Source organism: Larus michahellis, chromosome 1 (assembly GCF_964199755.1).
Source record: "Larus michahellis chromosome 1, bLarMic1.1, whole genome shotgun sequence".
Lineage (NCBI taxonomy): Eukaryota > Metazoa > Chordata > Aves > Charadriiformes > Laridae > Larus > Larus michahellis.
In genome coordinates this window covers 48,302,469-48,316,658 of record NC_133896.1, presented here as the reverse complement: position 1 = coordinate 48,316,658, position 14,190 = coordinate 48,302,469, and the positions used below count along the sequence as shown (strand labels likewise).

Here is a 14,190-nt window from a genome sequence, read left to right as displayed (position 1 = left end):
AACCTCACTTGCCTTACAAATGGATTGATACCTTCCAGGTCACAAAATAATGCATGTCTGTTCTGTATTTCTGAATTAACTGTGGCTACTTTAATTAAATTTTGTGTCTCTCACATGCGGTATCACATCATGCTCATCAAACTAATGGAGCTCTGAAAGCTCTAGATACAAGTACCATCTACAGAATTAATGGATTTTGTACCTCCAGTACTGCTCCTTCCTGGCATAGTCAAGTAATGTTGAAGTGGAATTCTTTGTGCCTAGCAAGGATGTTTTGTTTTCTAGGTTTGTAGTCCAAGTTTAATTTCAGTTGAGGTGGTGAGGATATTCACAGCTCTGCAGCTGTTCACCTCTACATTGATGCACTCATTCCATTGATGTAATTTGTTTTTTCCACTTTGCCTTAAGTCTGGTATTACAGTTGTTATTTAAAAAAAAAAAAAAAGAATTATTCTGATTCATACTTTTCATTCACCGTTAGTTGATTTCAACAATTCCAACCAGCCGTCTGAAATTCCTTAAAGAAGCTGGTCATGGAACACAAAAGGAAGAGATTCCTGAGGAAGAACTAGCAGAAGATGTAGAGGAGATCGATCATGCTGAGAGAGAATTACGTCGTGGTCAGATCTTGTGGTTTAGGGGCCTAAACAGGATACAAACTCAGGTATGGTCTTGAAAAAGGTAGGACTCAGTGGGTGTTATGAGGGAAATCTCTCCTCTCCATCTACAGTCCTTTGACTAAGGTGGCAATTCTAACTGGTGTGACTGAGACTGCCAAAAGGGGGTATGGATGGATGTGTAATCCCTCAGGGTCCTCTGTTTTCTTCAGCTCTAAATGCAACTCTTACCTATGTATCTTGTGTATCTACTCTATTTAAAAAAAAAAAAAAAAGTGCCTTTTTTCTTTACTTTTTGTGTGTTATAGATGGGATGGTCCTTTCTCTTGTTCTCTCTCTCTCTCTTGCTGAGCAAGCTGTCACAATCTCTGATTCCTTGCAGATGGATGTAGTGAATGCTTTCCAGAGTGGAAGTACCATTCAGGGGGCTCTAAGGCGGCAACCCTCCATCGCCAGCCAGCACCATGATGTAACAAATATTTCTACCCCTACACATGTAGTGTTTTCCTCTACTACTGCTTCTACTACTGTGGGGTGTGAGTGTGTGTTCCTAAAGTGCATGAAATTAACGTTTCCTAATTCACGTACCTAACGTTTCTCATTTTCTCCTTAGTACTTAAAATCATCGTTCAGGCTTTTATAGAGCTCTTCCACAAAGTGGAGTCCTCAAGACTTTTTTTTCTTAGAGGGCTGAGAACAGGTGGAACAGTTTCAACAAAAGACTTTAATGTGAAAGCTGTGAGCCTGCACATCCTGTGCCTTCATCCATTCGTGTACAGAGGGATCTTTGAGATGAAACAGGAAAACTGTTGTAAATTTTCGAGTATATGCCTCTTAGGGTGACTTACATTGAATAAGCAAATTAAATGTATAATCATGGACCCAGGTCAACAAAAATAGATGTCTGGCGCTGCAGTGCAAATGTTACCTAAGGTAAACAAGCTGATGGGAAAGCAAATGGTATGTTAAAAATAATGAAGTTAGAACATGGAGCACTAAATATATTTTCTTTGTAGCCTGTAAGGAACTTCTGAGTCTCTGCTTTTGTTGGGTTTTTTTTTGTTTTTTTTTTTTACTGAATAACACAACTTTCTCAACATCAGGATTCAGGTGGCGAAACAAGGCTTCTAATAAAATGGGTGCAAGTCAGAAGAAGGATTTAATTAGCTAATCTAAAAAGGAAAAAAGTTTAAGCGTTGACTGGTGAAACTCAAATCTGAAGGGTTTTTTCCTCTCTAGGTTCTGGCAGCAGTTCATAAGCCATCACTGAAAGCAAAGTTTATCTCGTCTTAATTCTGCCCTCTTCGTATTGTGCTCTCAGTGGCATTTCAGTTTCAGCCTTCCTCGTTGTAGAGGCTAGACACTTAATTACTCGTGTATGTAGGCGTAAACTCTGGAGCCTGAAGATGCATAACAGTTGTAGTTAAACACTGATAGCTAATATCTATTGTTCAAAGAGTTTTCCCTCTTAATTATATATTATATGTTTAACTTCCTTCTCTAACTTCCTAGAGACTGGTTAAATAATTTTTTAAAATAACTCTGAGAGGGCTCCTTTCCCCCCGCCCCGGCTTTTTAAACTTTCAGATTACCAGATGGATGAAGACCCTTAATTTCAGGAGCTGTCTTAAATGAAATTTTCTCTTCTGGCTTTTTTTTTTTTGGCTTGGCTAGAATTCCTGTATGAGCTTGCACAGGTATTTACCTCTGTACTTGTTCTCCACCAGCAAGACCAGGTACCTTGCAGTAGTATTGAGAAGCTCGGCTCACCAATTCACATGCCTCAAGAACACAAAATGAAAAGTAGATTTAACAGTGGGGATGCACAGGATTGCATCTCCTACTTAAAATGCTAATTAGTAACCTGTATCCCTAACTACACTCAAGAACGTTAATTAGACATTCAGAATTCTCTAGAGAGCAACTTCATGCCATGCTGCCATTTGAGCAGAATCTAATGGGCACTGCAGCATCTCATGGCATCAAATGACCAGTGCAGATACGGAGCTACAATAGCAGAGAACTAGTTTTTTCCCCCTCACTAAGTAGCGTATGGCCTTCTGCTACACCCGCCAGGAGAACAACTTTAGATAACTAATATGTATTAACGGGAAGCAGATGTGTTATTTCATTGTGTCTCTCTTTTGGAGCTGTTTGTTGGAAAATAGTTCAGCTGTTCTTCTGAAGTGAGGTTGCAACTCTTAAGCAGCCATCTGGCTAGGAGGATTTGGAGTGCTTAGTGCATTCCTTACTATTCTGGTACTAATATGAGGAAGGCCTGATGACAGTATAAATTACACATAACAAATTGTCTTGTTTGCTCCTCAGTTATGCAATTTATTTATAGTTACCTCTCTCTTCTAATTATCTTGAGTGGTTGAAAATAAAGCCTCCGAAACACTAGATTTTCCCTCTTCAAGTGTAACTTAAAATGCTGATAGTCTGATTTCTGCCTTCATGGCTGGACTCATTGAGGATCCTGGGTTCACAGGAGTGTCTAGACTACTTGTTTAGTATGGATTCTGCATGGGAATCAAGCTTGGTATGCTCATATTCCTATGATAATTACAGCTGTCCTGTTAAGCCAAAAATTGTTTTCCATTATTACTTATGTTCTAACTTACCATCTGTAAGCAATGAAAAACCAGTCCCACGAGGCAGTCGTATTTCATTTTGCCACATAAATCAGTGTCACAGTGGGATGCTACATGCCAAATAAAGGCATTTACAAACTTTCAGTCTGTCATTGTCACCGCTGTTTTTTCTTGGTAAGTGCCAAGACGGTTTATGTGGCTTGCTGGACTTGTTTAAAGCTCATGTAGCGCGCCAGCTCCTTAACAGCGTGCTCAGTTTCTTCATGTGAATGAACAGTTAAAGTACTAGCTGCTGCTGTAATCTTTTACTTCTCAAGCACATTCACGTTATTCTCTCTCCTCCCTTTATTGGGTGGTAATGTCCTCCCCCTTGCGTGTGTAGCGCACCCCCTCCCCTCATTTCCGTGGTTAATGGAGCTCAGACTGGTACTTGTAGTATAAAAATGGGGACATGATAGCTTTGGACTAAAATTCTTCGTGCAATTGCTCAGAGGGAGTAGAAGTAAGGGAACAACACCGTTTCTAGAGGTCAGAGAACAGAAGGTCGTGGTAAAGGCTTAGGCCTTTATCACCACAGTGATTCTGTGGTAACAAATTTGGTAATGCATTACTTTTGGGGAGCCCTTCTCTGTGTTTACAGCGAGGTGGTTTGGCGTATCTTAGGTGTTTTGAAGTCTGTGCTGTTGATCTGCTTGACCTTCCAGCTTCATTCCTTCACCTGGAAGTCACTTTATTTTTACTGTCAAGGAACTCTACGGAACCACTAGTCATGACATATTTCTCAGCTCAAAACGAGTCATCTTGGAAGTGTTTAAAAAAAAAAAAAAAATCTTTAAATTGGACTTAATGTTTATAACAGTAAGTTCTTTTATACCGCTTACTATGCAACAGAGGAGCTCTGGGATTGAAACTGCTCTGCTGGACGCTTAATCAGAATCAGAGTAGAGATGTTGTAATAGGAGGGGGAAACTATCTTGTCAAAATCTTGGACAAAGGGGTCACTGTCTTCTGCCTAGCCTTATTTGTTTTATCAGTTCAAGAACGAATCCTGAATTCCTGTAGTTGCTCAGGGAAATGTGTGGGGCGTGGGAGGAGAAGGGGTGTGTGGGCAGGTGGTTTCATCATTCGAATTACAATTTGGAAAGCTTAAATTCAAGTCAACCTGGGCACGCACGATTTGCAAAATGAAGCTGCGCTTTATTCTGTCTAATTTCCCTCTGAAATGTTTATTTGTCAATTCTGTAAACTTAGCTTTCCGACTTGAAAAACAGTAGTTGAACAATGTAAAGGACTTGAAATAATACTCAGCCTGGGAATTCTGTCTGTGAATTCAGCATAAACTGAAGGCTCAAGCAAAGGCTGATCATGTACTGCTCTCGTACTTTGTGCTACTTGGATAGTCTCTTTTAAAGTTACAACCTGTCGTGGCTACTTAATTGTACAATAGAGTATTCAATTTCCTAGTTCTGGTCTTAAGTTTCCAAAGCACTGTTCAGTAAGGAACTTTCTCTAGTGTGGTAAATGGGTATATACTCGAATATTTACAGCTGTTACAGCGGTATCCTTTTTTGCATGACTCTCCGTAAATGTCTAGTCATCGTGACATTGGCTTTACACTTGCTTGGCTTTTTCATAGTCAGTTGACATCCCAGTTCCTCGCATGAGAATTAGTAACCCTTTTATCCTCTAACTTATTTTCAGCCTTCCTGCCCCCCCACACCTGTCCCAAGTATTCAATAAAACACTCATTGAGATTTATTTAATTTGTGAATAAGTAAAGAATTGTTGGCCTCACTCCTGAAAAATGCTTAGCCCGTGTTAAATAATTGAACAGTTCTAGTGCCATGTCTGAATTCTTAGGCCCTTCAGCTTTTTGCAGTACTCTCACAATTTTTATTCCTACTGTGTAGACTGGCAGTGCTGTACCGAAATGCTCTTCATTTTTTACAGTTTATTGCAAGTTCCACTGCATCACATACAAATTCGATTCACTCATGTCTAGCTGTGTGTGGATTCAAACTCATAAGAACCATGCCATTACCAGTAAACCCGCAGCATTTTAATGGCCTTTTTTCTTCGCTTACAGATCCGAGTGGTGAATGCATTTCGTAGCTCCTTGTACGAGGGGCTAGAGAAACCTGAGACACGAAGTTCAATTCACAATTTTATGACGCATCCCGAGTTTAGAATAGAAGACTCCGAGCCTCATATTCCCCTTATTGATGATACTGATGCTGAAGATGATGCTCCAACAAAACGCAACTCTACTCCCCCACCCTCTCCCAATAAAAATAACAATGCGGTTGACAGTGGAATTCACCTTACAACAGACATGAACAAGTCTGCTACCTCTTCATCCCCAGGGAGCCCGCTACATAGTTTGGAAACATCACTCTGATTGTAAGCTGAATGTTAACACACTATCTGCATTGTAAAGAAATTGAAACTGGGTCTCTTCAACACATTATGATGGACAAGATGACATTCTTGTCTTGGACTTCAACAGAAGACACACTTGTACGAATGTAGATTTATTTTTTTAAAAAAAAAAAGCTTTCTGCCAGACTGGAGGGTGCTTTTCTGGGGGTGGGAGTAATAATGAACTCTGACAGATAAACAGTAACTCGGCATAAGTGACCTGTGGATCATCTGTTGTACTTAAGAATGGTCCTGAACAGTGTGTTAGCAGAGCTTTAGTTTATCATGATCCTTTTCTGAGGGGAAGGCTGGGAAGGGCAAGGAGGCCCTGGATCATTGAATTGATACTTTAATTTCTGCTGTTGGCTGTTAATAATTTGGATTATTTATGTTTATAAATGATACAGATCTGTTTACAAGGTTTGTAGATACTTTTTTTTGTTCCTGTTCATAGATGGGAAGCTTCCTTATAAATGATGCAGAGAAAAAAAAAATACAACAAAAAAACAAAAAAACTAGTCCTTCAAATACTGCTGTATTTTCAGGAAAAGGGTGTTTCTATTGAAACTGTACTAAATTTTGCCTGCAATTTACCTTGTTAAATATTGTAGATAAATTGCTAATACTAATAGCCAAATAGATAACACTAATGCTTTGTAAAAACATGAGCAGTGGTGTTCTAATGAAGTTATGGCCTCTGTCCTAATTAGTTTCTTAAATACATTTACTACTTAATGGTTTTGAAACAACTGTTTAATTTTTAAAAATTTTGAGAAACTTACAGAATAACTTTTGTTCAGAACTTAGTAGGATTGTTTAATGCAGGACATCAATATGTGATGGAACTTGCTTGAAATATTTCTGTTATCTCGGGCAAAATGGATTAAATCAAAATACATCAGAATCTTAGTCCTTTGTTTTTGTCTAAACATGTTAGTTTAGTGCTGTCTTGGTGAACTGTGAGTGGAACTGTGATTTTTTTCTAATCTATAGAATCCTTCATGCAGCATGAGGGCTGTTGGCATTTTGAAAGGTTGTTAGTGGGTAGCATACATGTTCTCCTTTTTGTTTTTGAAACTTGTTTGTAAACATGAATAAATCTGCCCTTTTGTTAAAATAAAATTGCAGCAATGGTTTCTTACAGATGATTTTTTTTCCTCAGCTCCTTCACTGGAAACACTGAAAAGTACTCTTTTTGTATTACTGCTTAACTTTTAAACTGCAATTTCAAGATGGTAACAGCCCCACTAAAAATAGTACTTTGGGTAAATGGAATCATGGTGGCTGCCTCCAGAATGAATGTAAGCTGAGTACTCAAAAGTCTTCACTGAGCCAAAAGGATACTCCTTGGGAATGACTAGGTCTGCCTGAAATGCCAAGACTTCCTGTGAGTACTGTGTAATAAACGTATCCCTGACCACTTGGGCGAGGGGAAACTGAGAACTGACATAACAGCACGGATGAAAATACATTTCTCCAGTTGGTTAATACCTTATGCACCAAAACTGACCTGCTAGCGATTGACTGAAGAAGTTATGGTCTGCCTCAACGGTATTGTTTAAATGGCGAAGGATGATGGAACGGTACTTGATCTGGTACTTCCTCATGTTTTCTAGGTCCAATACTGCTTAGAAGAGCAACCAAATCAGTTGTAAACTCTTTCCTTTCCCTTTTGCCAGCCCTGTGTTCTTCAAAATAGCAAGTGAATTTTTTTGCCAAATAAACCAGAATTTGGGGCATTTTTAAAGGGGTCACTTCAAAGGAGTGCAGGAATTAAGTTGTTAATGAGGGAGGAGATAATACTAGAAGGAAGTGCAGAAATGAGCAGGTTAGGAAGCTCAAGCCTATCTTTCCCTTGTGGTGGGATACATGCATGGTTGGGTTTGTCCTGTAGTGGCTGGTGTTCAACCTGTAGCACTGTATCCCACTGTCAGCCACTCCTAAATTCACTGTTTTCTGTGGTACTTAAGTAAAGACACTGAATTCTAGGCAAGGGGGGGTTTGCACTTGACACTTTGTATAGTAATTTCTCTGACGTGTTTCTAGCATTTCCCTTTTGTCATAGTTTTTACCTGGTAGGGGGATCAGATTTTATGGAAGCTGTTCTCTCCTACTACAAAAGTCAGATAAGCATCGGCTTAAAATGAGGAGAGTTTCTTTACCTGTGAAGTAGAGTGCTGTGTGAGAAAGTATCTTCATTTAACTTCATTAGCGCATCATAATTTGACTTAATTTGAAAACAGACTTTAATTCTTCCCTCTCTTCCAGCTGTGACCATGACTGCATGTTATCTTTTTTAGAATAAAGTCTACGCTTAAGCCTTTTGGGGAGCGGGGGGGGGAGAGGATGAACGTAGGCTTTGTACATCAGTGGTCCCTCTTGATTCTGTTAACATCAGTACGCTGTTCTTACAGGAAATTTCCTTGCAGAAATAAGGAGAAGTTGTTTGAGGGGGGGGTATGCTTTTTTTGTGATCTCAAGAAATCATGACGTGTTGCCTAGATTATGAAATGGTTATCACTGAGCTCATGAGACCTTCATTGCCTTTTTGGTTGTAAGGTTTACTTGTCATCTTGTAACTGAAATAAATAAAAGTGCTGTTCATCTCAGTCTGTATGGGGACTGAAGTTCTTGAATGTCAGTACAGTACTGATTTAAACCTGAAATGCATGACAGTTTTATAAAATAGCTCTTACTACGACTTAAAGCCCTTTCAAGAGGTCATGGTCTACATGGTATTGGGATCAAGCAATAGTAACTTATCAGTCAGGCCAGAACTGCATTTCTGTTTGAAGTGGCTTAAAATTCAGTGTTCTGGGTAGGGTGTCTACTATACTTGTGTTTAAGACAAATGTTAGGATACCTAACCTTGGCTTTGAGGGAGGGGTGAAAATTCTCATATAAGAGGACTCTGTTTTTCTGTATTGGTCTTGTCAGGAAGAGGAAAATGCTGCGTCATGGAGTAGTCTGGAGAGAATAACGGAAACAAATGCCTTAATGCCCAACCAATGGGTAAATGCAGGGGTCTGTCGCAAGTGTAAGCAGCCAGAAAATATGAACTAACACTCTCAGAGATTTTCTTAGAGTAACAGGAGGTTTTCTGATGTGTTTCAAAGTAAGCACGCAAATGTAATATTCATGGAAGGGTAACTCATGTATGGCTGACTGTATTGGGAAGTTATTCCAAAGGCCTAATAAGTTTAGTTTCTACGGCCAGTAGTGCCTGCCTCTGCAGAGCCCTAGGAGAATCCGGATCATGCTAAGCCTTGCATACATTGAAGTAGAATGTCTTAACGTCCTTATTGCTTTTCTGATGCAAATACTTGGTTCTAAAGAGCTCCTGCTTTTTTCCTCCTCCACCCTCTCCCCAAGCAGTGCATATCTTCCAATCTTACAGATTTCAAGCCCTCACTGAAATACTTTAACTTTGTTGGATGAGCCTGGCCAGCATGGAGGGTCCAGCTCCGACTTGCCTCCAGACTGAACTGGTCTGCTCATTCAGGGCCATGTCATGAGAAATTCTGGGACAGAATCGAGACCCTTAGAGCTGTTCCTGCCTATCTTCTTCCCTGGACTGTATACAGAACTACCTAACCACCTTCTTCAAGAGACTGCAGGATCCATCAAGGAGATCTGGCTTACACGGGGTCTAAACCAAAAGCTTCCTACAGGTACTACTTGTCCTTTTTGTTGAAAGTGAGGTCTAGGATGAGGATTTGCTTAGAAAACTATGGGATGGGCTTAAACACTTGAAAGAAGACAGCATGGAAAGGGTTGCTCACTCGACAGTGGCAGCACCATTCTAGTTGCAAAGCATGAAGCTAGAGTTGGTGCTTACACTGCAAATCTGGCGAAGCAGGAAGCATTCCTCAGTATGGGAAACAAATTAGACATGGCTCTCAGGGCTTTCATAGGAAGTCCGCAGCATTAATAGGAGATTTTACATAAAAAGAGATTTATATAGTTTATATCCAGAACATGAACAGCTCTGAGGAAGCAAGCAGGTTTTTCCTGCCCTGTATGGAGCAGGCAGAGGACTTTGTTCTGTGTCCACATACAACTTCATGACCACTTCACATCTTATTAGTGTTCTGGGTCAGATCCTTTAAAAGGCAGATAAGGATGCCTAGAATTGCAGAAGATGGGTAGTAGCTAGCTTCAGCCATATCTGATCTTCAAGATCTAGTGAATTCCTCTGTATCTCTTTACTACTGTTGCGTGCACCTGACATCTAGTTTTCTAAAAATCTATAAAACCCTTAGGCTGAAAAGGGTTCCTTGGCTTGCTCCTACTGAAAGATGGTGGGAATTAAAGCTTGGAAAAACAACTAGCAAGGGGATTTCTGGGAATTAACAGCTTTTGGTTGATGGAAGTGTACATTCTGGAATACTGGAACATCAACTGGCATCTCGAATTGTGGTGTAGTGACAAGTGTCAATCCCACTGTGAAGCAGCAGTTGCTTGCTGAAATGCACGTGTGCATTCTTTATCCCTTTGATTCATTGAAATCAGTATTTAACAATATTCTGAACATCTTCATCTGCTTTCCTAGGCTGCCTCTCTTATAGGGCACGAAGCTGAAGTATGCTGGAAGACAGTAAGTACGATCATACAGAAAACTTTCTATGGCTTCCTCCTTAACAAAGGCACAACCTTGGCGTTGCTCTATGACAATTGCGAAGCTGCAAAGTGAATGCTAGCTTCTCACATTTAAAAGCTTTCAGAGTCTCCTGTAGAAAATCAGACCATACCGTTCAAATGCTTCTAAACTTTGTATGAATAGCCTCACAAAACTTCTGATTTAAGGTACTACAATAAAAAAACCAAAAGCACTCTACAAATAAACTCTAGAAGATACACCTATTATCTTTGATCTTTGACAATTTTATTTTTACAAATACAGGACTTGACATTTTCCCTCTTCCACAAGTTGGTTGCTCTGATGGCTGTAGGTATAAAGCATCTTCAGTTATGACCTAAGCTAGCCTCAAGATCTCCTCAAGGTAACCCACTATTTTGGCTGGCGTTTGTGGGGAAATAGAGAGATTATTTTAAATACTGTGCTGGAGACTAATGCGCAGTGTTTTGTTATATGTATTTTAGGAGAGGACCTGCAAAACTATCAATTTAGAACGTTCAGATCCATGCCATAGGACCTGTCAAAGGATACTTGGGTCAGGCATAGATTATGTGAAATAGGGAGCTCTTGGAATTGATATTTTGGTAGGAAGTGATAGTATTTGCTTTCTGACGACACTACATCTGAAGATGGGAAGTTAGGTCTTTTCTCACATGCCTTGTATTGTCATTAATATTCTAATCAGTGCAACAGTCTAATTCATTGAGGACCATAATTCAAAAAGCACTCTATTAAGTGTTTTTAAATAAAAAAATACTCTGGAAAATGTACTTTCTGTCATATTTTAATTTCCAAAAAGATGAGTCATTCCTAGCTTTTTTTCCTTTTACCACATCAACTAGGCTCTGTTCTACTAAAACTAGCAGTAGTATGGACGTGACCTAAAACTTGGTATCTTCTCCCTTTTTCCTCTTCCCCCTTCCAGTCTGACAAGGACTATTGTAGGGAATCAGTGAAGGACAAATGGAGTAAGAGGCGCAACTGTGGATTTTTCTCCTTTATCATCTTTCTACCCTGTCTTATGATCTTCCTTTCTGCCTTCTACTTCAAGATCTTGCCCACTATCAGAAAACACGCTGGAAAACTGCTGTGCAGTGTGGCTGTTCGTGTTTCCAGTGAAGGGTCCTTAATGTGCTCCTTCCACTTTTTGATTGGTGTGAAGGCTTGAAGAATTAGGCTTTAGACTAAGAATGAACAGTGAATGAACATAAGAAAGAGCAGTAGAGAGCGAACATTTAAGACCCAGTGTTTCTCCCAGGTAGTTCATAAAATCCCCTTACCTCGCTGAGCCCTTGATTTTCGTTTGTACCTCTGTTTCTGCTTTTATGAAAGCACCTTGGTATATAGACAAGGTTCCAGCTCTACACATACCGAGACTTTGAGGTCATGCTTGCAGGTGTACAGGTGCTGAGAATTAGGATAACACTTTTAAATTTAAGCCTTGGGCAGGAAACTTCAAAAGATTATGCCTTACAGTAGACTTCTATCAGGTATGTCATAAAGACCCACTTCTAGTAAAAAGTCCTAAGGGCAGGGCTTTGAAAATAAGCATAAAAGGCCTATGAGGATTTAATAAAGCGGCAATGTAAGGTAGCTATACTATAAAACATCTATTTATTTGAACAAGCGTAGTGATTCTGACCTGCAGACCCCCGTACATGGAGGAGTGATCGATCCACAACACAATCAACACGACCAGGCGCAGGCTGTGCGGTGCTGCACAGATCCCTTGGCCCCGGGTAGCAAACACCTGCTAAACACCCCCTCTTCCTCCCCACCACCCAACGCCAACAACAAGCATTAAGCTCTTCAGCTGTGTAGGGGTCTAATTTGCCACAATTGTGCATGTGCAATGGGTGGAATCAAAGGAGGGAGCCAGATGCTTCTCAGTGGTGCCCACTGACGGGACAAGAGGCAACAGGCACAAGTTACATCGTGTGAAATTCTGCCTGAACACAAGAAAACACTTATTTTACTGTGCTGGTGGTCAAATGCTGGATGAGGTTGCCCAGAGAGGTTATGGAGTCTTCATCCTTGGAGACACTCAAAACCCAACTAGACACAGCCCTGAGCAACCTGTGGTAGCTGACCCTGCTCAAAGCAGGGGCTTGGACTAGATGATCTGCAGACCTCTCTGCCAACCTGGTCCATTCTGTGATCCTGAACTTCTTGAGAAGGAGGTGTGATTCTATAGGGTTTCCCCATTAGCCTCAGGGATATTATTTGTACACACAGATGGGATTCAACAAAGAAATCAGTCACTGGAGCGATCAAACCTGAGCCAAAGCAAGAAAGCAACCGACGCCTCTCTTTCTCTTATCTTAAATGGACCTGACCAATGGACCTGTTGGTATTTGCCTGCTGTAACACTTACTGTGATCGCAGAGCTTGGATCACTTCTGTTATAGTAAACCTTTTTGAATTATGACTGACTGGGAAAGTAAAAAACTAATCCCTTAAAATGGCATCAACTTTAGCTATGCTCTGTAAAGTCACGATGGGCCTTCTGGAATCCTGATGTGCTAGGTAACCAGCGAAGCAGTCCTGGTGATAGCTTTTTGGGCTTTGAAACTTTGAAATGAAACTCATACTGTTGTTTTTCTAATGGAAAGGAAAAAAAGCTGTTCTTCTGTCTTAAAAATAGGTATTTTTTTCAAAGCTAGTTCTTTCCATACGTGTTATCAAAAGACCTCTCCTATGTATGTTGCTCTAGACAGCAGCACTGAAAGATGCTACCACTTAAAAAGTACTCCCAAAATGATATGATTAAGCATAAGTAAGTCTGCCTTGCTTGTTTTTTTATCTAAAATGCTACAACTTTCAGGCTTTACGTTACTGCATGCAAGATGATATCCTATGCTTGCTGGCCTGTTAGGTATCCCAGAGTTGTTCTTACAAGAGGGGGATTCAGGTTGTCTAAAATGTTGCCGGTGGCTTTCATCTTTTTTGGAAAGATGGGGCCATTAGGTGCAGAAGAAAGGGGATAGCATATGTGCATTGAAGAAAACTTGCAATTCCCTTTCCCCTGCAGGAACATCTTCTAGTAAATAGAAGCATGTGTTTTTCTCTTTTCTAGCAGCTCTTCCTTGTATCATCTTCTTACAAGCTGAAAATGGAATAAAATGAATTAAAAGTTCATCCTGTGGCTAATGTAAGTAACAAGAAGCTTTGTGCAAATAATGTTACTTAAGTGTTTTTGCAGTTCTTAGAGCTGATCTCTAGTGAGCTGAACTTAAGCTAACATCTGATCTTGAAGTCTTCAGTGGTGATATTTTTAAATTTCAGAGATGGTCACGAACTGAGTTACTGGTCATGAGCGAAAAGCTCCTTGTAGGATGCTTCAGCTTAGTAAAGGTCGGTGAAGCTTAAACTGGACTTGAGCTTTTCTCATCTCCTGTTAGAAGAGAAACCTGCAGGAGAAATAACACAGAGCGTGGCTGTTAATGCTGAGTGCTGAACTGCAGAGATTTTGTGTGGCTTCTAATCCCTGCCCCTTCCCCTCCTCCCTGAGCTTATCCAATGCAGTTCTGCAGACAGCGCTCTGGGAAGATATTCTGAGCCGTGAAGAGGGATACTGGGTTAAATCAGTATTCAAACACTCAAAATAACAGTTTATTCAATTATTCTTTTGCGAAGAAGGGAGATTAGTCTGCAGAAAATTACTCTTCAGTGAGGAAAATTCACAGCTTTTTTGTTTTTGCAGGCATTAAAGGAATGATGCTTCATGAAATAACGTGAATGATGCTTCATGAAGTTCTGCTGCTTTGAGCAGGAGTTTGCATTAGATGGTTTCCCAAGGCCCCTTCCAACCTGAATTATCCCGTGATCCCATTTTTAAACTGTCGTCAGTGGGTATCTGTTAAACTTTTCTTATGCCTTCTAATATTTGTGTTTTATACTACAAGCCAGACACTCTTAGCCA

At 40.2% G+C, this 14,190-nt stretch overlaps 1 protein-coding gene across 3 annotated transcripts in view; it reads left to right on the top strand.

Moving 5' to 3' along the window:
• The window catches only part of ATP2B1 (ATPase plasma membrane Ca2+ transporting 1), a 63,744-nt gene extending 56,967 nt beyond the window's left edge, over window positions 1-6,777 (top strand). The window contains exons 20-22 of one of the 3 annotated variants that reach the window (XM_074574822.1): window positions 482-664; window positions 1,000-1,151; window positions 5,298-6,777. In XM_074574822.1, coding sequence (XP_074430923.1) covers window positions 482-664; window positions 1,000-1,151; window positions 5,298-5,310 — 348 coding nt within the window. In that variant the 3' untranslated portion in view covers window positions 5,311-6,777. The remainder of the gene's footprint in view (window positions 1-481; window positions 665-999; window positions 1,152-5,297) is intronic. The other 2 variants (XM_074574810.1, XM_074574813.1) reach the window with 2 other exon arrangements.
• The last annotated feature ends 7,413 nt before the right edge of the window (window positions 6,778-14,190 follow it).